General features: G+C 40.2%; 1 protein-coding gene across 1 annotated transcript in view; it reads right to left on the bottom strand.

Moving 5' to 3' along the window:
* Nucleotides 1–20,390, bottom strand: part of col2a1b (collagen, type II, alpha 1b) — a 49,855-nt gene extending 29,465 nt beyond the window's left edge. The window contains exons 1-16 of the mRNA XM_074666833.1: nt 20,055–20,390; nt 16,051–16,260; nt 14,588–14,604; nt 13,885–13,917; nt 12,469–12,501; nt 12,132–12,185; nt 10,403–10,504; nt 8,709–8,786; nt 6,663–6,707; nt 5,228–5,281; nt 2,628–2,681; nt 1,503–1,556; nt 901–954; nt 736–789; nt 453–497; nt 297–350 (exon numbers count right to left, since the gene is read on the bottom strand). Of these exons, the coding sequence (XP_074522934.1) occupies nt 297–350; nt 453–497; nt 736–789; nt 901–954; nt 1,503–1,556; nt 2,628–2,681; nt 5,228–5,281; nt 6,663–6,707; nt 8,709–8,786; nt 10,403–10,504; nt 12,132–12,185; nt 12,469–12,501; nt 13,885–13,917; nt 14,588–14,604; nt 16,051–16,260; nt 20,055–20,148 (1,035 nt within the window). The 5' untranslated portion in view covers nt 20,149–20,390. The remainder of the gene's footprint in view (nt 1–296; nt 351–452; nt 498–735; nt 790–900; nt 955–1,502; nt 1,557–2,627; nt 2,682–5,227; nt 5,282–6,662; nt 6,708–8,708; nt 8,787–10,402; nt 10,505–12,131; nt 12,186–12,468; nt 12,502–13,884; nt 13,918–14,587; nt 14,605–16,050; nt 16,261–20,054) is intronic.
* Nucleotides 20,391–22,889: the final 2,499 nt, after the last annotated feature.

Below are 22,889 nucleotides of genomic sequence, written 5' to 3'. Positions count from 1 at the left end.
ATAAACAAGTGCCTTTGTTTGGTGCACTGCTGATTGAGGGATTTGCTTTGTACAAATACAGTTATTAAGGCACATTTTCACATCATGTTCAAGTTATTTTAACACAAATGCTGATTTTTTTCTACATGTGAGCATTCGTTCTTGATGCTTTTCATGGTTTTTCTTTTCTGTTTCTTACTTAATCTAACAGTCATATATCCCTACACTGAGACCAGTTCAGTGATTGATGTAAAAACTCCATCTACTGTGAATCAGATAACTTTAGGATGATGATTTGATTGTAAGATGACACTCACAGCAACTCCACTGGGTCCAGGACGGCCTCTCTCACCAGGCAAACCACGAGGTCCCTGTGAAAGAGGTGAAAGAGAGGAAAATTAATCCATCACTTTGAATGAGACCTGATTTCTGCACCTTTTCTTTTTTTTTATTGAGACATCTTGAATACACACCATCGGTCCAGGGGCGCCATTCTCTCCAGGAGCACCAGCCTCACCCTGAAGAGAGGAAACAATACTTAGCTGTTTGTAACAGAAGGTCGGCTTTAAACACAGACAGTCAAAATCTCTAACAGCTGCTCTCATTGAGGTTTAAACACAGTCACTGCTTTGGGAAGTACAGTTAACAAATCAGTGAAATGTCTACTCATTGTTGTTATATGGGTATGCTGTAACTGCTTAACTTGGGTTACCACAAAGAGACACGAGCAAACAGTGTAACACTGAATATTTCTACCTTTGACCCGACAGCTCCAGTCTCTCCCTTAGCACCATCAAGACCAGGATAACCCTGAAATAAACAGCAGAGAGATGGTGCACAGTTAAGAAAACAATGAGAATAATAGAAAAAAAGCACATTTGATTTTTCTGAAAGACATTACTAAACAATAAATCCACTCACTCTGTGTCCCTTGATTCCGGGCAGACCTGGAGTTCCTGGGAATCCACGAGCTCCCTGCACAAGAGACATAAAGCAGGACACTGATACACAGAAGATGTGAAGGAAGTGTGGGGTTAAGGTATAAGGCTCCAACTATTACTGGATGGCAGTTATCATGGCTTGAGATTATCACTGACTAAATTTAAAAGCATACACTTATTGATTTTGAAAAAATAAAAATCAATCTATTCAAACTCCAGTCTCAGTCCTCATAATAGTCCATTTAAACCATCATGTCTTGACAGAACTGCTGTAATTTATAACCAGCAAAAAATAAAATGCTAAAAATTATATTCAAATAAAGTGAGGTAAGCTAATCTGAAGTCATTTAGTGGAGAAGATTTGCCCCATCAGTCTATTTCCACCAAAACAGTGTACTTCATTTTGCAATATCAGAATCAAAGATACCAAAAATCAATTACTAAAACTTGGTGGTTACAACAATGGTGAATAAAAAGATAGGCCAGAAAAAAAACAAAAAGTAAAACACAACAATAGGATTTCTAGACCTATCAAACACCTTACAACAGTCTGGGATAAGCGATCTGCCACAGAAGTCTCACCTGAGGTCCAGATGGTCCACGCTCGCCTGATTTTCCAGGTTTGCCAGCCTCACCCTAAAACAGAAAATAAGTAAAATATTTTCAAAAACTTAAGCTCACATGCTTGATGTCTCTTCCTCTACAATCTTAGTAATGTGTTGTTTACTTGAGGTGGTATATGTTGGGAGACAGTGCCCCTAGTGGACAAATTGTGATATGTCACGTATGCTGCCATCATGTGGTTGTAGATTGGAATTACATCTCTCTTAACATCTTTTCGAAGGAATCGCATCTGTCCATTTGTGGTCAAATTTTAGACAAAAATCTGAAAAATTTCAAACATTCTGGAGTAAAATATGATAAAAATTCGACCTAATAGTCTTCATTCAGGTTTAATGTCTAACAAATGAATTTGGGTCAGCAAAAAAATAAAAAATAATTACTGTACATGCTGTCAATTGCTGAAGTACTACTATAGTTTGTTAGCTTTTGGTGTCAAATTAAGTTAATTTTACAGTTTAAAAATTACATTTTTGTAAATTTACACATGAACATTAAATGTTATTCCAAAGTAAGTAACTGTAATGCTACAGCTTCAGATTACAAAGAAGAGGTTGGAGCCATTAGTGTACAAAACTAGGGAGGAGATATTCAAAAATATTTTATACTACTGACCATAACATCATCTTTATTTACTCTGGAGGCTCTAATTTTCATTTTATAGTAGTAGTATCTTGGGGCTACACTGTGGTTAGCAGTTGTTGCTATGGGTTAGTTAGTGAATTTTAATAGCCAGTGTAAGTGTTGTTTGTCAGTGTATGTTAGTCCTGTGATAGGCTGGCATCTTGCCCAAACACAGGTGGGACTGGCTCCTGATTGGATAAGCATTGTAAGTAATCTAAAAGTTTATTTTAGATAAACATCTGGCTAGTTTACTAAGAAGTGGTGTTACCAGGAAATATGCTGCATCATGCTGGGTCTTTTTTTTTTTTTTTTTCCTTAAATCTTTTTCAGCTGGCTTTAGTCTGTGACTATTGTACTCAGAGCAGGTGATCTGAGGACAGCACCTCAGCTGCTCTGGATATCAGCTTTGTTTTGTTGTGAACAATATCCACACTTTAAAAAAACTGTCACACAGACACTTACATCATCTCCAGGTTTTCCAGGAGGTCCAGGAGGGCCACGGGGACCCATGGGGCCCTATTAGTAAAGAGAAAGAAAGAGAGAAAACAAACATACATGAGACAGGGATTTCACTAATGACCAACAGGGGGCAACAGAACACAGCTAAGATGAAATAATTCCAGCTGTATATCCATTTACAACCAGCTTTGACTAAACACACACAGACAGACACAGCCAGCTCAACATATGGCTATAATAATCATTTAAACCCTACATGTGAAAGGAATAATCTTTTAACTGCACAATTTATTACAATCTTTTGGCAGCTGAGTCACATTGTTCAGTATAATATTATATCGCAGATTTGGAACTCAGTTACTCTTTTTTCTTATTAACTAAAATATTTCTGTACTAAAAAAAGACAAAAAAGAAGACAACGGCTTAACAGTATTTTTTCCATGAATGGACAGCAGACACTTTGAAGTGGGACTTGACAAAAATAATTAAATATCTATTTAAATGTTGATTACAATGACCAAATGTTTCCCTTTTTTTCTTTTGCGGTTTCCTAGTCTTTTTGGGCGATATTAACTTTCACATCTTTGTTTATCACTTTATTTAATTGTTTGAGGGGGAACTGCGGCATATTTCAGATAGGACAGCTGAAGACAGATAGACTGGAAATTTGGGGGGCAGGGAGTGGGGTAGACATGCAGTAAATTGTTCAAACCAGCAACTGCTGTCCTACAGCCCTTCTATAAGTGGGTGTATGATTTAAATGCTAGGCATTTAAATGGTGAAAACTAGTTTTATTGTCGGAGCTAAAACTGCACTACCTCAATTATCCACTTGAGGCTGTCTTGATTCTTATAAGTTAGTAAAAAAGAACAGTTTTACTCTCCTTACCTCATTTTTTTGTTAAGACAGCTATGCAAGGGGGGACCTTTTTACTTATCTGTTTGTTATTAAAATAAGGCAAAGAGCTAGCACTGTTAAACTCACTGTATCTGTTTGCTCAACTTAACCTCTGACAGTTTCCAGATTAGCTGGAAGTCAATAGGAGTCAGCTTTATCAAAATAGCATCTGACATTGAAAGCATCTCAAGAAACTGATGAGTGACCTCATTGAGTATATATAACAGTATATACTTGACAAATAATAACAGAAAAATAGCACTGATTTTTAAGGTAACTAAACTGATAAAAGTTGTCACTGAGAGTTTTATAAGTATTAAGGTCATGACACTATTTTTCAATGAGGAGAACTCAGAGTTAACAGGATTAATAGGCACATTAAGCCAAAAGGACAAGAAAAAAAATCCCCAATATCCTTTTCTTATATATTAAGTGCAGATGTTTCCATTCATTTTCTCTCTGTCTGCCAGGTTCTCTCACTCTCTATGTACATTGATAGGTCACCTGCTCAACACAGACAAAAAGTCAAATATGATGCCAAGGCTGAATGTAAAACTGACCTCAAACACAAAAGACATATTTGCATGGAAAAGCTTTTATAAGGCTTTGTTTTTCATTTTTTCCCAAAGAGAAAACCAAGAAGCTTTAACTCAGTGATCTTTTAAAGGCTAAGTCTATCTCTGGTCTTCACAAACACTTTGCTTTCGACACCGTCACCCTTCCTCAAACTGTCGACTTATCTGCGGGGAGGCAACTTGATTTTAATCGCACATAATGATGTGCTGGAACACTTTTAAAAGAGAAGAGGCTGCATATCTGAGCTCCACAGGAGCAGATTAACGCAGCGGTGGGAAGACTGACCCTGCTGGGTGTACCTGCAGAGAGATCGGGAAGGACAGGGGAGGGTGAGGGGTCTGATTTCTGGAAGCTTTGTTAAAGGCTAGTCAGGAGGGGTAAGAGAGGGGAGAGATGGATGAAAACTAATACTTGGACTCGTATGGAGCAAACAGTATGGAAAATTCAGTCTCAACGGAAGTCACTGAAGGAGAGATATAAAATAGCAGGAGAGAGTTGACAAATATTAGACCCTGTTATTAAAAACACAGGTAAAGAAAACAACAAAAACTGCTCCACATGAAGGAAAGTGAACAGCAGGAAGCTATTTCAGTGTGCTGTTTTGTCTCAAGAAGACTCGGGTCTGAGCCTTTAATATTGACTGAAAGGTTTGTTTATGTTGAAACTAGAGGAGCTGGCAGGTGAAGCACAGAAGAAAACAGAAGTCAACTGTGGTGAGGAAAAGTTAGAAAGTGTTTGGAAAAATTTATGGAAATGTTTAAAGCTAAAGTGAGGAAAACTGGCCAAGGTTTCAACATGATGAAGTGAGGAATGAGTAGAGTTGGGTCATAATAACTTTAATGTTGATAAAATCCTATAACTAATAAGAGGACACAAGAGCAGCCAGTTCATACAAAGATGAGAAAAGCAGAGAAGCTTCAGGGTACCTGTTGTGCAAACATACTCATTGCAACTTCCTTCTTTATTTACATTTAGGGTTTTCATTTGTTTTTTATTGATTTTACAATTAATAAAAATGTGAAGGAAGCTAAGTGTGCTCTCTTTTCCCCTAAATCGTCTCGTCTCGTATCTTATTGTATCGTATCATTTAGACATGGCTCATTAGGACTGGTCCACAATGGAGTACTTACAGCTTGTCCGGGCTCTCCAGCCTCTCCTGGATTGCCCTGGAAACCTTGTGGGCCCTGTAATGAAGAAAAAAAAGAGACAGTGTTTGATGAGACTCTTGTTTTTGTACTACACAGCCTGAGAAGAAGTTAGATAAAAAACAACAACAAATACAGCACGTTTTTCTCCTTAACAAGCTATAATTACCATTAGTTTTAAATGTGACACACAAAAATTTAAAGAATAAGTTTAATATGAATAAAAATGTAATAAAATTCAAAAGAAAAAGGAGGTGGTACTACAAATGATATTTAAAAACACACATGTAAATATAATGTGTACACATATGCCAGAACATGGTATCATTGTTTTCGCCATTTCATGTATTTCTTTTTTTGATGCTATTATGATGGAATATGCTCTTTGAGCAAGTTTTGACTGAAAGAGATCCTGATGAGTGCTTTGTCTGATCTGATTTTTTTATTTACCAAACTTAGTTAAAACTTAATCAATTTAAAATTTGATAAATAATTGAAAAAAAAGAAAAGAAACTGAATCTAAATCAGTATTTGCAGCCATGAATAACCATAATACTAACTATTATGTAACCAAAATGCCTTTGTTGAAGTTTAATATGGAATGAAACTATATATGCTGTTTACATTTCGAGTGCTTTGTTTCAAATGTATACTTTGAATGACTAATGTTTAAGGTAATATTCATGGAAATGTCTACACGTTGTTGGAATAAACTAAAACAACAAAGGTATAAAACATCTGCATTCTTAATTTATCTGTCGCAGTGAAGCATCAGTTACATAATCTCATGATTTTCTTGCTAATGCCCTCTGTTTTGGTGAAGTCTACCCTGTTAGTCTAAAACCATTCAAAGGAGAAAATAGATTTCTCTAAATGGGTTCAGGTGATTAACCCATCAAGCTGAGGCATGTCAGCTGGCACTGCCTACATCCTACAGCTTTTTTTTTTTTTTTTTTTGGAGAGGGCTCAAACAGCTACAGGTGGAGCCTGTTATCAGGTAAGAGCAGGAAGGGGCAGGACCTGTCTGTATCCAGCAGTGTAAGACAGGTAGTCTGAATTGTCAGGTGTTCTGCAGCATGTTCAGGCTGTGGCATACATAGGAAAAAGCCCTGAAGCCAGCAGCTGGGAGACAGAAGCCACAGACCTTCCCCGGACACTGGTAGTTAAAGGAGCTGTGTGTAAACATTAATCTCCGTCAGCTGTTGGTATGTTGGTGTTGTTTGTGTTAGTGACTGGTGTGGGTTCAATTTGGGGTCATTTCTGTGGAGTACACACAGGGGGAAGCAGACAGTGTGGCATCAAGCATGCTGCAATTATGAGATTGAGCCTGGGAGGATCCTAACTGTGTCTGAGCACAGGATATTTGGTGAGCAGGTGCATCTGGCTTATGTGCTGTCTGGGGCGTGCAGGAGGTACTTACAGGTGATCCAGTGGGGCCAGGTGGGCCTCTGGGACCCATAGGGCCCTAATGGGGAGAGAAGAGAGGAGAGACACAACATAAGAACAAGGATGTTAAAAAATCATATCTACACAACATGCACAAAAAGAACATAAAACTGGCAAATTTTTTATGCTTGGTTCTAGTTCTGAAAGTGGATGCTGAAAGGAGGGAAGTTTTTTGTTTCTTGAATTTATTCCTTAAGAACCTGTTAAAAACCCCCGAAAAAACTACCACCTGCTTTGCCCTAGAGCTTCAGAAAAATGAACGGCTTTACTTGTCAAATCCATAAATCGTCTGAAATTCCTCAGTGGCATTCAGACCTTCCTCTGCTCTCTATTCTGCTCTCTTCACTGTCAGCTCCCTCCTCTTCTCTAAGCTCTTTTTCCCACTCACTGTGGGCTTTTACAGTTCAAAGGTCATCTGACAAAGTGAGGAGTGTTTGAACTCAACATGACTTCTGACACTATGACATGGAAAGAAAACAACAAAATGCTAAAGTGGTTTGGCCTAAGCGCAGCGTTTCATCCTTTAAATGTTGGATTCAAGGCATCAAAACAGGAGGTGAGACTTCTTCCGCTAAATTCTCTCCATCTGAGGGGTAATCTGCTCTGTGAGAGCCTCTGGCTGGAGTCATACACCAAAGTGAACTTCTGCTTGAACTTCATGCTTTACTGCTCAACAAGAGAAAATCACATTTAGCAGAGGCTATGAACCAAATCCCCTCTGCTTTTTTCCCCTCTGTCTGCCACTCTGTGTGACACAAAAATCCTGAAAAAACACGCAGCTGATGGTGGGACGAAGGAGTGGGTGTCAATATAGATTTTTAAAAAATCAGTAAAAAAAGAAGCCTGAATATGTCTGCGCAAGTTTAGTACTCTTAAATAAAATAATATTTCTTTCAGTGAACTTTCTTTTATAAAACTCATATTTAAGCATCAAAATTGGTGCCGACAGCTGGAGAAAACGCTGTAGTTCAGCTTAGCAGCACCTCAGAATTAAATAAAAGTTACTTTCAGTCAGGGTGGAAGCCTGAATCAATGGGGCTCTATATCTGCAGGACATCTCAATGTGTGTTTTTGGGACATGCATACATACTCGCGTGTGCATATGTTTGAACAGGAGTGTTGTTTGAGTGTTTGGGATGCAGTCACAGGGGAGGGGTCAGGAAGTTTATGAAGGGTTAAAAGCTTGACTCTGACTCAACTTTTAATTCTAGTCTGTTCTTTCACAGCCCTGCAGGCTGGAAAACGCCAAAATAAACACTGCAAACTTCAGAAAGGATCTAGTCTTCTGGCGAGACAGACATGTGGAAGGACAGGCAGAAGGAGTGAAGCCACAAAAACTGCTGCTGGCTGTGGGGATCTGATTGAATCCAGCCCCCCTCCTCCTTGTGTCTCAAACCTCTGCTGGGCTGAGACACCGCCAAGCTTCTCTTCAGCTCTAAAATCCAAAATAGCTCCCAGTGTGCTCCTCCGTCCCCGGCAAGCTGCCATGCCAGCTAACCGAGTGCAGCAGTGGTTTGACAATCGATGGCTGTTTCCTCCGTTTATAGAATACACACTCTACTCAGTGTGAGGCATTTATTTCCCATCAGTCAGCCACCTTTCCAACTCAGTGGGGTGACTTTTTATTATCTCTTAATTTTCTTCAAAGCCATTCACAAAGTATTCGTGTGATGTTGCAAGTCCAGTTCTAATCACTGAGATTCAATCAATCCTTTATGGGCACTTCCTCTGATGTTGACAAAGTTGATGATGTATCCTCCTTATGGTTTTGACAACAAGGAAATGCATCTCTGGTCCATGTCAGTGCCTCCAAAAGAGTTAAAAAAAAGATAGCTATAAAAAAGACACCATCATTTTACTTTTGTTGACAAGGGGAGATGTCAATATCAGCATATGTCTTGGTTTTAGTCTGCTTTTCCCAGACTCGTCCATGATTGCAGTGTCCAAGCAATTATTTAGAGATGGATCTTAGCATCAAAAATTGACTATGACAGCTGTAGCAGGTCTCAGCATCGCTCACCATTGGTCCTTGCATCACACCCATCTGTGCACCGCCAGACTTCTCATCGAAACCTCCAGCCATCTGAGCAGCAAAGTTCTGGAAAAGAAGAAAGAAAAAAGAAAGCATTTAGGTTTATTGAGTCACACAAGGGCAATTTTGTGTTTTTAAGCTATTACAACCATATACGACGTGTCAGGAAAAGTATGCTAGTAGGGGCAAAATACTGCAGGCTGGTCCATCTGATAATGTAAAGGAAAAGGTGGGTAGAATTATTGTCACTCCTTATCCTGGCACTGAAGTATTTCAAAAACAAAAAAAGCATTTTGTTGTTTTGTTATTTGGCAGCTGATGGCTTTAATTGATGACCTGGCTCTGTGTGTTGAGAAGTTCCTAATTAAAAAAAACAAGCTTAGTCTAAAGAAACAAGCTGAGCTATCATTAGCATTAGCTTGAGTAGCAATCTGTCATAGTATCCTGTGTCAGCAGAGATATGAAGCACAAAACATAACAATTTTGTGTCTTTATCTTGGCTGTCTAGTTTTTCAAAATTTAAGGTCTTCAAAAACCATGTCTTCAAACTAAATGCAAACATCTTGCTTATTTTGGCTTATATAGCGCTTTATGCTCACTATACACTGTTTTTAGCCAGTCAGACTACAGATTTTGAAGGCCTTTATTAGGCCTGAAGGATTCCTACCCCAAAAAACATGCTTAATACCTAGAGGCAAGCTAAGCTAGCATTAGCTGTAGCCTGGCTCGTAGTCTTTCCTAGCATGTCAGCAAATATGTTTCACACAAAACCAGTTTATTTTGTCAAACTTGGCTGCCATGTCTTTCAATTCAAAAGGTCTTTAAAAGACATTTTTTGAAAGAATAAAAACTAAATGCAAACATCTTGCTAGTTTTGGGTAATGTAGCACTTGATGCTAGCTGCACATTGTTTTTAGCCACCCCTTAACAATAGTTGCTGGTTAAGCCCCATTAAAGGCTTTTATTAGGGCTGTAATAGATACAATTTTGAAGAAGATGATAATTTATTATGATAAGCTAATAACATAAACTTGAGTACTTGCTTCTAGCATTAACTGCTTTGGTCTGTGTTGTGGTTTGAGGTGTTATCTGTACAATTTGTTGGAAATTCATTAGTTTACATTAAGAATCTTTTTAAGTACTGACCTTAATCTAAGTGTTTCTTCATTTATTAGTAGGTTTTGTCGGACGCTGTGCAATTTTTCATGATTCTAAGACAGCCAGGCTTTAGCTAGCTTCAGTAGTTTGTAAGCAGCAGCTAATTATTTGACTCCTGATGAGAGGAGACAGAGGGCATGTGAAATCTTTTCATCTCCCTCTCCTCCTCAAAGAGGTGCTTTGGCCCCCCATCTCCCAGCCCAAAAAAGCTCTTATTCTATCACTACCTCCTGCCCTCCACCCTCCTCAGCCCACCTCCTCCCTCCTCTCCTCCTTAAAGAATGAGAGGCATTCCACCTATTCTCTCTCTCTGCTCCTACTCGCGGTTGTCTCTCTGCCTCCTCCAAAGACGTCAAAGATTTCCCACATCTTTTGTGCTCCTGGATTCTTGCCTCGCTTCATTTTAACCATTCTCTCTGCTTATTCCACCCAGTCAGACTGAACCCATTCTTGGCCTTGTATCAGCCTGTCAGCTCCTGTGTCTGCAGTGAATGCTAAAGCCCTGCTTGTCATGGGACACTCACTCCGCCAAGGCCAGGGGGTCCATTAGGTCCTGGAGGTCCAGGGGGGCCGGGGTTTCCAGGGGTGCCAGGCTCACCATCTCTGCCGCGGGGACCAGGGCTTCCCTGAAATGGAATAATTATAATACATTTAGTTATTTCACCAGGATAAGATGTGCTATAGCTCTTAGAAATAATCTGGCTTCCCTGCATTAGCTAAATGAAATGACCAAATCATCAATCTTGCCATTAAAACAAGTCTAAGTGTAATTATGTCCAAAAACTACAAGAAAACAGTAAACAAATGCCTTAGAAACATTTACGTTATGGTGGAGCTGTTTGAGCTCAGTGGTTAAATAATGCACCCCATGTACAGAGGCTATAGTTCTCTGTACATGGATCCAAATCTGGACCTATCTTATCACTATCCACAGTCTCTCCTCTCTGTTTTCAACTTTGTTTTCTGGTCTGTCCACCGATAAATGCATAAAAGTCCAGTAAGTCTTAAAACGATCAGAGTTATATAATGAGGTGTCAAGTTTGGTCAAATCAATTATTTTGAACCACAATATGAAATATGTTCAGTTTAAATTACAAGAAAAGCAAAAGAGGTATGAGCTTCTTCAATGATCATTTATGCTCTTCTTAAGTTTGACACTTTGATGAATTTTCATCAGTTTACAAGTTGCTCATTGCAAAGTTTTTCCATGAAGAACAAATTCAAAGAGCGTAAGCAAAGACCTTGGTCCCTCAAGTCTTTTATAAAACCATTGAAGTATTAAAAAATAATCACTGAAAGCCAGTTTTGATCACTTCAGGCCTTTTTGCCAATACTTGAGCTCAGTAATACTTTGGATAAATCATTACAGTGTTGCTGGCAGATGATCCACGAATGGATCACATTTATCAGACACAGCTGACAGAAACTTTATGCTCTGTTGAACCCTCTCCAAACAGCACTGACAGGTCTGCTCAAGGGACCTCCACTCCACCTGATATTGATCATTCTGGACTGATGTTTGTCTTTAGATCTAGGCTTTGAGGGTTACACAACTCATAAAAAGCTTAATGGCTTAGATCAACTCCAAATCCACAACAAAATGTTTTTCCTGAGAATTTCAGACAACGCTGTTGATTTATCAGTATCAGACTACCTGGCATTCCTCTGTGCATGTAGTGACAAATTACCCTGCAAGGGGATCCTGAACAAAGAATGTGCTGAGCACCTAAAAGGCTGATTTACTTCTTCACCTTTTGCCAGCCAAAACCCAGTGTCCCGTATGCTCTAATCTGCATAAACGAGACGACTACATGGTATAAACTCCTCGCCTGCAGCCATTATTACATCCAATAGTTGTTACATTAATTCAGTGATAAAAGGCTGGCAAAAGTAGCTACGCTGCCTCCTCTCTCAGCCTCATTCAGTCAGTGTGGGAAATCAGACGTTTACATTATGAGTCTCCCACAGTCCCACATCTGTTAAACCACCCAGACACAAGTCAACCACACGGCCTAATGGAAACGACACATGACTAGACTGAGCTGCTTCATGAAAAGCCACCATTCTGCAAACCTGCAAGCTATAACAGATACCCCACCCACATATCCACCCACCTACACCTGCAAATAAACACCCAAAGCTATCAGGTTCTGTAGGACGGGCTGTGCTTTTTACAGAGCGATGTTTGGCTGGTTTTTGGTGCTATAATGACAAAATCATAAAATGTGAGGATTTCTCCTTTTTCAAACTGACCTTCTCTCCCTTATCTCCTCTTGCTCCTCGGGGTCCTTGCTCTCCTGGTGGGCCCTGGTGAACAGGAGACAGTGAAGTAGTCAGTAACCTCAGGTGTTTTCTCAGTAGCTGAATGTGAGTTGAAGAAGCAGCTGTAGCTCGTGAACTCTGCTGCTGCTGCTGTTATGTCATATCAGTTTCAGTCTCCTGTCACAGCAGCTGGCAATAAATTTAACACATTTATGGCAAATACAGCCTCTCTCTATAAGGAATTTTCTACTCATAAAATCAGATTCATAAGCTTTGAAAGAGCAGGAATTAAGATAAATGTTCAATACATGAAGTTATTGGTGCATACCATTGGGCCAGCTGGTCCTCTTGGTCCTACAACCTGAGCAAAGGAAAGGAGATAGTAGAGAAAAGATGTCAGATATTTCCTTGAAACAGCACTTAAAACCTTTGTAGTCCTGTGAATGTGTTAAATGAACACTTTCACATTCAGGCCCCTCACTAAAGCTTACATTTACCAGATGTATTTGCACATGTGATGTTGAGGCCATTACACTTGAGGCGGGGGAAACATTATCTTTCCCCCATCAGAGCAGGATGTTAATTGCTAATTTCTCTGGGCAAAGCGTTATAAGAAACATACAGTAAACAATGCCTTCTTATTTCCTGTCATGGACTTGTGTTCCCTGTAGACGGGGTAAAGCATTTCCAGGTGCAGCAGCAGGGAGTGCTCTCTCCTCTCTCTGCTGGCCTGTGAGGGTCTTTATGGAGGATTGTATGGAGGCCTTATTGTGCTTGGCTGTCTCCCTGATGAGCTGGTTATAGACCTCCTACCTTTTTCTGCTCTGACTATCTCTTTTCTTTCTTTCTTTCTTTCTTTCTTGGCTCACTGGTAGTGAAGATTTGAATTCTGTAGATGTTTCGTAACAGTAAGTAAGCACTGAGAAGTATTTGTGGCACATCTACTGCCAGGGCCTGCCAGGAGTATGCAAACACTGGGGCTGGAGTTTAATCCAAGTGCTGTGCTGCACTGTAAAAACTTGGTTCTCATTCTCAAAAACAGATCTGAAAGAACTAGTGTATTTCTGTCACAGTGTATTGATTTTTACACCTTGTATTAATGGATAAGGATTTTCAATACACAACTGAACAAAAATCTTACAAAATATGATGCACTAGTGTGGATTAAAGTGCTTAGCAGGATTGTAAATGGTTCACATTAAGGGACATTTGAATGGTGTTGGCCAAACTGGGGCACTATCTTTGTGGGGGCAGTATGACTCGTGTTAACACTCACACATTTATTAACCCTAATTATCCAGAATAATTACATCTACCTTACCTATCAAGTTTCAAGTATCTGCACTGTGGCCAAAATAGTTTACTTTTACAAAAGTTTATCCAAATAGCTGATCATACTTGAGGAATTTTGGTTGGCCAATCAGATTTCAGGGAGGGAGAATAGTGGCAACCATCCCAATAATCTGAGCCTGATCACATCACCACAACAGTAACTCCAGCAGTTAAATGCAGCAGTGATAATGATCTTATAGTACAATACATCAGAGAAAAAACAGTCAAGGAGTCCAAATTCAGACTAAGAAATGTCATGCTAAAGGATCTGAATATGTCATCTGCTACAGATCCTTACAGGATTGAAAGAGTTTAATTTGGGATTTTGTACCCCTACCAAAAAATCACAAGTGAGTAGTGAAATGCCAGCAATGGTTAGTCATACTTAAAGAGCAGTGTGATGTCAACTTACATCGGTAATGTCTCCGGGCTCACCTTTCTGACCCTGATGATGAAAACAGGAGAAGTGAAGTTACAATCAGAATAACCCAGAGACTTTCACTCATGTATTGCCATCATTTCACCAGATTTTTAACCCTGACCCCGATAAACTCATCTGTGTAGGTTCATATTTGCCCTGCTGGGCTATGGGCAAATAATGTGCTGTGCGCTGATATCAGTAGCCAGTGTTTATCTGTAAATTCTCACACCTTATTGTGGATAAAATGCTAAAATCTAGTTCACATAACTGCTGATTCAGTGGGGAGGCTTCCTATTTGGCAGAAGAGATCTCTAGTAGAGTTGCCAAGAAGCTATTAAGTCGTCCTAAACACTGTTATTGGTGTCAGCCTTGATTTTGGCAAATGGTGCATCTCTCCTGCAATCTTGGAGACATCAGTGACGGCCAAATATTGGGAATAAGTGCCCGCCAGTATAATCAGACGTATAAATATGGCATACCTCGTCTAGAAGGAAATAACATCCTCCATCTGGCAACACTTGAATACATCAAAGTCTCATCTTAATCCATAAACAACAGATTCTACAGTACTAATATCAGCCTGGGATTGGTACACATCTGACTGCAGGTGCTGGAAAACCACACACACACACTCACACACACACACACCATCAGAAGCTTTGTCTTAGCATCTCAATTCTGTGAGGTGTCTCACCTTGGCTCCAGGTGCTCCTGATGTGTTGTCCAGGAGGTTACAGGGGAGAGACAGATCACAGTTAGGGGACACATTAAACAGAGACAAACCATCTGAGTTATACAGTCTGTTTTTCAAAAAACCTAGCAAGTCCCAATGTGCTGATGGCCGGTTGTTCATTTCTTAACTAATCTACACCAAAGACCACCGCCAACAACTGTGGTACCTAAAGAGCCAATCAGAGTGAAACAGTGTTGTGGGAATCACCATCTCGAGAGCTTAAAGCAGAAGCAAAGCAGCTTCAGGTCAAAGACAGTCAGGAGAAGAATTGCTGTCCTAACCTGAATCTTATTACAGGGTGTGGTTTTAGATTTCCTATGATGCAAAGCCTTTTAAGAAGCATTATTAAGGAGCCGTATTGATACAGTATGTCTGCATGTTTTCAGGCTAGGCTGGGTACTGATGAGAATTCAAACCTGAAAATACTTCATATTCAGTGTCTATGAAGTGCACAGTTGCAAATATTGATGCAGAAACAGTCTATTTTTTTTTGTTTTTCACCGTTGATTTCACAAAAAGTGCACTTCTCAGGTGCTGAATTAAGCATATCAGTATAGCCTAATGAAGCTCTGACCTTGATAACAGGTCTGAGATATGCAAGATTTGTAAATAAATCTGAACCTATCCATTAAACTGTGAGATCAATTCTGAATCTAAAACTCAGCATCTATTAAGACATTGGTCCAATTCAGGTGTATTCTAGACTTGAGAACCAGCCCTTTGTTGGTTTGTCATTTAGAAAAGCTGCTGTTCAAGTTACACTCTGCCGTTAGCATTCTACTCTTTGCCTTGAATGGGAGAAAAGTATCTTACAGAGCATTCAATTCAACAAGCATGCATTGCAACAAACAGTGACACATCTGATTTCATCAACGCCCCTCAGCCCACTCTGTTTGTTTTTCCAGAGCTGACCCACAACCCTCTGAAATTATCAGGAGCTGATGTGGTGAATAGCTCCTTTCTAAAAAAGTCTCAGCAGAGTCACAGTTTTCCTCGCCATCAGATCTGCAGAAATCCACAGAGGATATCGAGTAGAAATGCGAGGCTGTGTCTGCCTGACTGAGGTATTTCCTTAATGACTCCCACATGTTCTCATCATACTCAGGGAAAGAGAGAGGATTCAAACAAGATGGGGCCAAGGTGAGCCAGCCATGGAAAAATGGCGCTTTGGTAGCATTTCACTGAAATCTGCCCAGATGTGTCACTGTTGTCTTTTATTTCTGATCATTTGTTTCTTTTAGGGATGGAAAACGGTGTTAAGATCAAAGGTTTGCAGGTATGATCAGATTTAAAGCATTAAAGAGGTTAAGCTGCACCTGACTGACCTTTGATTTAAACCAAAACGTCATTTCCTCCCCAAGATAAACAACATGATCATGCAGAGTAATTTATTTATGAGAGGTGTGAGATAAATAAATTACAACCAATGGGTGGAGATGGGTCAGCAGCGCAGATGGGGCAACACTCTCCAAATGGGATTTCAGGTTTGGGGCAGTCTTTTAGCTCCTCGCAGACTATTTCGTCACACAGGACAGTTCCAGTGTCACACACACAGATGCGACAAGGCTCTGGTTTCCATACGTCCTTGTCGCTATAGCGCTGTCCGTCCTGTATACAGCTAAACACATCCTCCTCTGTGTGTGCGGTCAGAGCGAGGGACACACAGAGGCCGGGGCAGGTGGATGGAGGGAGGAAAGAGGAGATTATGCATCAGGTTTACAACAATGTGGAACTCATGAACATCAACTATTGTATGTACAGTAGGTGCTAACGTGTCTGTAAACACAAAGTACACTGTGTTTGGTTAAGGTGGAAAAAACAGATGCAACATTGAATAACAGACACACAAGTTTAAAGCTCTTATAAAGAGTTTGTCACAGCTTATGAAACAAACTGAAATTGACAGTGAAGTCTCTTTATGAGCTACAGAAGCAAACAAGGCCTGTACACACTGCAAGGGAGTAGACACCAGACAAGAAAATATAGTTGAACAAAGACTTTTCCCAAAGTAAATATTAACAGTAAGGGATAGATTTGACCTTTAAAAGAAAGAAGAATGACATTTTTGTCAGACAACAGAGATGAGAGGTATCACTTTGTCCACAGGGGGCACCAAAGTCGACACAAACAGAAAGTCCCATAAAGTAGCTTTAAATACAAAAAATATACTTCAAAGCTTCAAAGCAAAAGTAACCCCTAAACTGTTATAAACTACAAAAGATTTGATTTGATAGATCAACCAGCAGTCATGGATAAACACAGATTTTTTTGTAGCAGATGCAAGACATAAACTGAAAGTAATGGAAAGACAATATGTTAAAGCTATTGTCCTCATCACAGCTGTTGCTAGCTTGACTTCCAGCCATGACCTCTTGCTGCAGGTCACTCCTTCTCTCTACTTTCTACAATACATTTATGCAAGGGTTGGGGCAAACTTTATTTTCAGGGTAAGTTGAAAAGTTGTTTCTAAACATTATTAATAGATATAACACAAAGCCCTGGTAAGAACTCAGTGAAAACAAGAGTAATCTCTAATTTCTGTTTTCCTCCATCTATGATCAGAAAAAAGCTCTTGAAGCTCACATTGGAGCAGCATTATTTTTGTGTAGCTACTGTAGCTTGAGAAATATCCCACTGAATAATTTACTAACTTTTTTAGTCACAAGTGTTTTGAACTCATAGTTGCAGCTCTACAAACAACACAGGACCACAACTTGCTCAGTCTTAATCCAGCTCTTTCACCCTCCATGTCTCCTTCCTTTATACTAAAATGTTTTCCACAACTTTATAAAAGTACAGACCAAAAGTCATATAAAAAAAGGAAGAGAAATCCATTTTACTTTTATTCACATCTAGAATCAGCTCTGACCAGTACCGACATTAATGCAGTACCAATGCAAACTTCAAACTAGCCACCAGGTGGCAGTGTAGCATCACAGTCAGGGCTGAACAACACCTGCAGGAAACCTGCAACAGCTTTACAGGAGCTGGAGCCCATGTGCCTGAATTCCTCGACATGTTAAATATAGGGCGAGTTTACATTGCGGGAGACTCCCTCATTCACAGCAAAGAAGACAAGCTTTACATTCAGTTCATGAAAGATGTTTGGATTTTTTTTTTCCCAGACCACAACTTGGTAAAGAGAGCCGGGCTGAACGTGATGGAGGTGGGGCATGTTTCAATACAGGTACTGTACCTGCTTTTAACAATCAACTCAGTAATGAGCCATACTCCTGCTAGTTTTCCAGTCTGGCAGTTCAAAGAGCCAACAGTTGCTGGAAGAAAGAAAAGCTCTGATTGGAGCTGCTGAACCTGCACCTGAAGGGTGAAAGTGGTTAGCACACCAAAAGAAAAGGCCTCAGGGTCCGGAGTGCAGAGTGAGAGTAAGTACAGTAGCTATATTTACCTTTGAGCACTGCTTAAGTCTAGGTAACCCAACGGACCCCAGAAGCTATGAATGAGCTCTTTCTGGAGAGGGGGACAGAGCGAGCAATTCACAAACTACTGCCTTGTATAAACACGAGGCACTTTTTAAAACCCCCAATCTGGAAGCCATAGCTGCATCAGATGCCAATTCAAACACATGGGAGAAAAGAAAAGTGGCCTGCTTTCACACACGTACCTTTCAGGTTTGACATTCAGTGATACAGGCTTGTCAGAAGACTGCACCTGTCCTTTCACTGGCTCTGATATTAAAGATTCCCCTGATATTCTGGGACAACAGCCCCTCTGTTCATCTGCGAGTTGATAGAAAGCTGGCTTTTCGTCACGGAGGATAATTTCTCAGTCTACTCTCCCATGTGTTGGCAGCCATACTGCTTTTCAGGGGAGTAGAATGAACAATGAAAATAGTAAAGTGAACCCAGGTGTACTTTTGGAGACTGAACTCTTGCTGCTTTCAGTAACTTTCAGTAACTTCAGTCCTCTTCTGTCACTGTCTGATTAGCTTCATGACTTGATGAACGGTCAACTATGGCCTAAAGTCTGACCCTGTCCCCTCTGTGTGACTTGGGTACAATGAGCCTGCTGTGTTAAGGTCACACTCAGACCTCTCTGCCACTTCAGCGTCTCCCAGAAAAATGCTGAGGAAAGAAGGGCTCGCATTATAACCAGGGGCCGATTCCTCTCAAAGGGTAACCTGAGACTTGCAATTGCTTAGGCATGAGTTCTCCCCTCTTTTTTCTCTTTCTTCTTCAGAAATACACCTTTTCTCCACATAAAAAGCTTTGCTAGCTTGTCTTTTTGAGCACTCAAAACACTCTACCTCTCAAAATAATGATAAGTCCCTCAGTTTTATATTTTCCAATCACCTCTTTCTTGCACCTTGGCTCTGTCCCTCTCCGGGCTGACTGTCACAGCTCATGGCTAATCTTTTAAGCAGATGGAAATACTGAAATCATATGGAACATTATTTCTGGCCCTGATCTACTGGCATACCTTCACTCTCTAATGTCTCTTGTGGATGCTAAAATCAATAACCACAATGAATACTCCAATTCTACTAAAAAAATGCAGAGTGAGCACAGAAGGTATTCAGGTATGAAGAATACCAGCGTCGTTTGATCCTTGAGGGGCTGAATATTGAAAGAATCACTTAAAAAGACTTTTGAGGGGACTTTTGGTTATTAGTCCACCTTTCCACCTCAACAAGCCAGGATCTGTCTGGATGCCCTCTGACAGCAAAGGAATGTGAACACTTTTCACCACAGGCCCTTGAGCCTGGCCACCTTTCACTTTTTGCCCATCCCCACCCCTTCTACCCCCTCTATATTAAGTGAATCTGCAGCTAAAAGGAGAGGCTGTCAAGGCCCTTGAAGCACCCACAGGTGTCCAGCAGCTTGACCTGCGAAAGGAGGGGGCGGTACGGTATCAGGCTTCTGGCTCCACTGTTGGGGATCAGAGTCTCAATCCTGATGATTTTCCGTTTCGAAACTTAATCCCTGAGTGTGAACTTCAACACGGTTTCTATATATATATTTTTTTTTATTTCAACCTGAATAAAACAAATTCATCGAAAGAAAGCAGCTCCCTTATGCGCGTTATTTTGCGTAAACTTGCCTAATCACTCCAAACTCTGCACAACTTTTACGCACGTCCACAACTCTGGTGTATCAAAGTTGATCACAGTCAGAAGACACCATAAAATCCGAAATGTTCGCAGAAAGAAAATCCATAACAGTTATCGGCCAGGTACTTTTCATGCCATGGATAATCCAAATAATCCCAAACTTTCTGTGCGTAAAAGGTGTGAGGGAAAACCTAAATCACTACATGCGTCAAAACAGACGCTTAACAGCTCAAAGTCCAGATACTTGGCCTAAGAAAAAGATATTTCTGAATGATCTGATTTGGAATAACACCAGTTTTCTCACTGCACGTTATGCTCGATCACGACTCATTGGTCAAGTGTAATAAAAGTGTCACTTACGGTCGTCCTCCTCCTGACACCTCACCAAGGCTATTAGACACACTTGGGCTGCTACAAGTAGCAGTAGAGTCCTGGAATCCATAAATCTGAACATGTCTAAATATTAGACACGCAGGGCCCTTTAGGGAGAAATAAGGTAGCGGGGGCTTCTCTCAGTATTTGGTGTGTGAGTCCCCTGTTACAAAAGCCGAACCATTCGAAAACCACCCTTCCCAAAAAGAAAAACCGATGGGGGGAATCCAGCGGCAAGTCCCGGACCTGCAGCACAAACTCAGCACCGACCGCTTCGGGCCTGACGCTGTAGTTTTATGTCCCTGCTGCCTTCAATGAATCTTCGTATATTCCCAAATATCAGTCCGGCCCCTTACCCCCTGTCAGGCTGAAATCCGAGCCCCGCTTCCCTCCCTTTCTGTCTCCCAGGTTTCCATTATTGCAGTCCCAGACCACTCCTCTCCACACGTGCTGCTACTGAACCCAAAAAAACTGAACCTTTCTTCCACCTAACTTTGGCGCCCTCCCTCTTTCTCCCCTCTCCTTCCCCGCCCTGTTCATCGAAAGCATAGCGATGTCAGAAGCACTCCGTTCCGCTAATTGAAGACTCTTCTTCATTTTTTAGAAGTCTGTACAAGCCTGCCAGGAAAAACAGTGCTGGTACCTCTCCCTATACTTTACCTATTTATCTATTTGTAACTACAAATTGTCTCTGTGGCACTCACATCATTATGTGAGTGCCACAGAGACCTATTTGAAAAATGTGTCAGGTGGATTATAAAAAGAGAAGAGTGTTGGCTTTGACCCTTAAAGTATCTAATGGCACAGGTATAAAACAGGTTAAGGTGCTGTAATAAATTACACACATATCTCATCTGGTTAAAATGGAAAATAGCTTTCAAAGTCCCCAATACCTATAAAGACACACATTGTTGGCATCATGCATAATACTCATAATGTGGTCAGTTTAGACAAAAGTAAGTGTACAGTTGAATTTCTTTTTAAAGCTCCTGTCAGTTGCTTTTGTAGCTTAGTAAAAAAAAGAAGACAGAATTAAATATTAATACTATTATCTGACCTACAAAAGCAAAAAGGACCATTAACACAGATATCAAGTCTTAATATGTATTTTTTTTAATATCTAAAGCTGCTTGTGAGGTCCATAGGTATCGATCGAGGCTAGTGACTTCACACTGCTGAAAAGAGTTTCTTAATCTTTGTATGAGTTGAACATTCGAGAGATTAATGCAGGATAAAAATTTTGTGGTAGAAAAATAATGTCTCACACTTAAATCAACCCAACAGTACCATAACAATAACTAAAAGTAAACTGATGCTTTACTCAGTCTCTAAATGAGGGAGAACTTTATGTGCAGGAGCTTTTGGTCCTAAAAAGCCACCAGATTAATATATTAATAAGACTTTATTAGACCTATTTAGACTTTGGGGCAATTTAACATAAGGTCAATTATTGGCCTTATTAAAACATAGTTTGACTTGTGCATGACTTAAACAAAAAACCATAGCCATATGGCCGCCATCACGCCAAATCCTTGCTACTTTATTAGCACCTAAGCACACGCTGTTGTGATGACATGAGCTCTGCATTGTGGATCTGGGCACTCCTGAATAGAAGTCCTGGAGCAGAGCCTGAAATAAATTGCTTTTATCAGAGATTTTATGTGCAAGCCGATATGGTCTGATACTCATTTTCTTGCTGATATTGGACGGAAATAGGAAACTAATATAGGATCAGGACAACCCTACTTAGAGTACCTGTTATTAAGTAGTTTACAACAATAAAATGTACAATACAAGTGAGTTTTTTTGCAGCTCAACTTTTAAATCATCTGAATGACAGTTTTCTGTCAAGATGCTCCAATTATGTAACTCTTACAAACATTGGGTGGCAGCTCAGAATTAGTTAATCATCTCATACGTACCTCCACCTTTTCTGTTTAGTTATCAGAGTTGTAATCCCTTTGTAAGGACTATAGTCAAAGTCTTTTTTTAATGCATAGATACTTTTATAAATATTTACTATTTTCTACTGACAAACACTCAGATGCTCCTCATTCTGTTGCTTTTATCAGAATTATTTTCATGATTGCTGACCAACAGCCACACAAGCTATCCAAAAGCTCAGCCTTAGTTACACTTTTGGTCAGTGTATTGAGCTGAATTCCATGACTTCTTATTTTACTTTGTTAAAAAAAAAGGTTAGATCTATGACCCACAGACTGCAGCAGCACAGTTTTTTACTGTGGTTTCTTTAGCATTATAATCTGTATCTTCACTCCTGCTCAAAGAGAAAACACACTAACGGCCAAAACAGCCTTGATCCTCTCTTCAGACCTCTGAGCCAAGTCTATAGTTTGTGCAGGAATAACACGCGTGTCCCACTTTAACCCTGTCACATGACCTGAGGTTATAAATCACAGCAGCAAACTGAATGCTCACAGAGATGCCATGAAGATCCACTGGTGCTCAGTAGCTGCACCTTTAGCTATATATACATGACAGGGAAGCAGTTTAGTGTTGTCATCAGTGCAGGGTCCTTACTCCTCTGCAGGTTGTGACCTGTGAGCTCTGACCTTTGACACACCCACTCTTTATTGGAAGCAGGAGCAGCTGGTGACGCCTGAGTGTCCTGCACTGCAGAGCTGCCTTAGTGAATCATGCTGCATGCAAGTTTGTTCTGAGGGTAGTTTATTGTGTGCAGGTACAGGTGAGTGTTGGTTAATTGAAGATCAACTGATAACTTTGCTGTAAACACCTGCAACATGCAAATCATAAAAGCTTGTTAGAAGATTTATGCAAGTTTCAAAATAACATCATAAGTGG

This window comes from Halichoeres trimaculatus, unplaced genomic scaffold (genome assembly GCF_033239565.1).
Source record: "Halichoeres trimaculatus isolate MK-OKI-2021-1 unplaced genomic scaffold, fHalTri1.1 fHalTri1_scaffold_1, whole genome shotgun sequence".
Lineage (NCBI taxonomy): Eukaryota > Metazoa > Chordata > Actinopteri > Labriformes > Labridae > Halichoeres > Halichoeres trimaculatus.
This window is presented reverse-complemented; position numbering and strand designations above follow the sequence as displayed.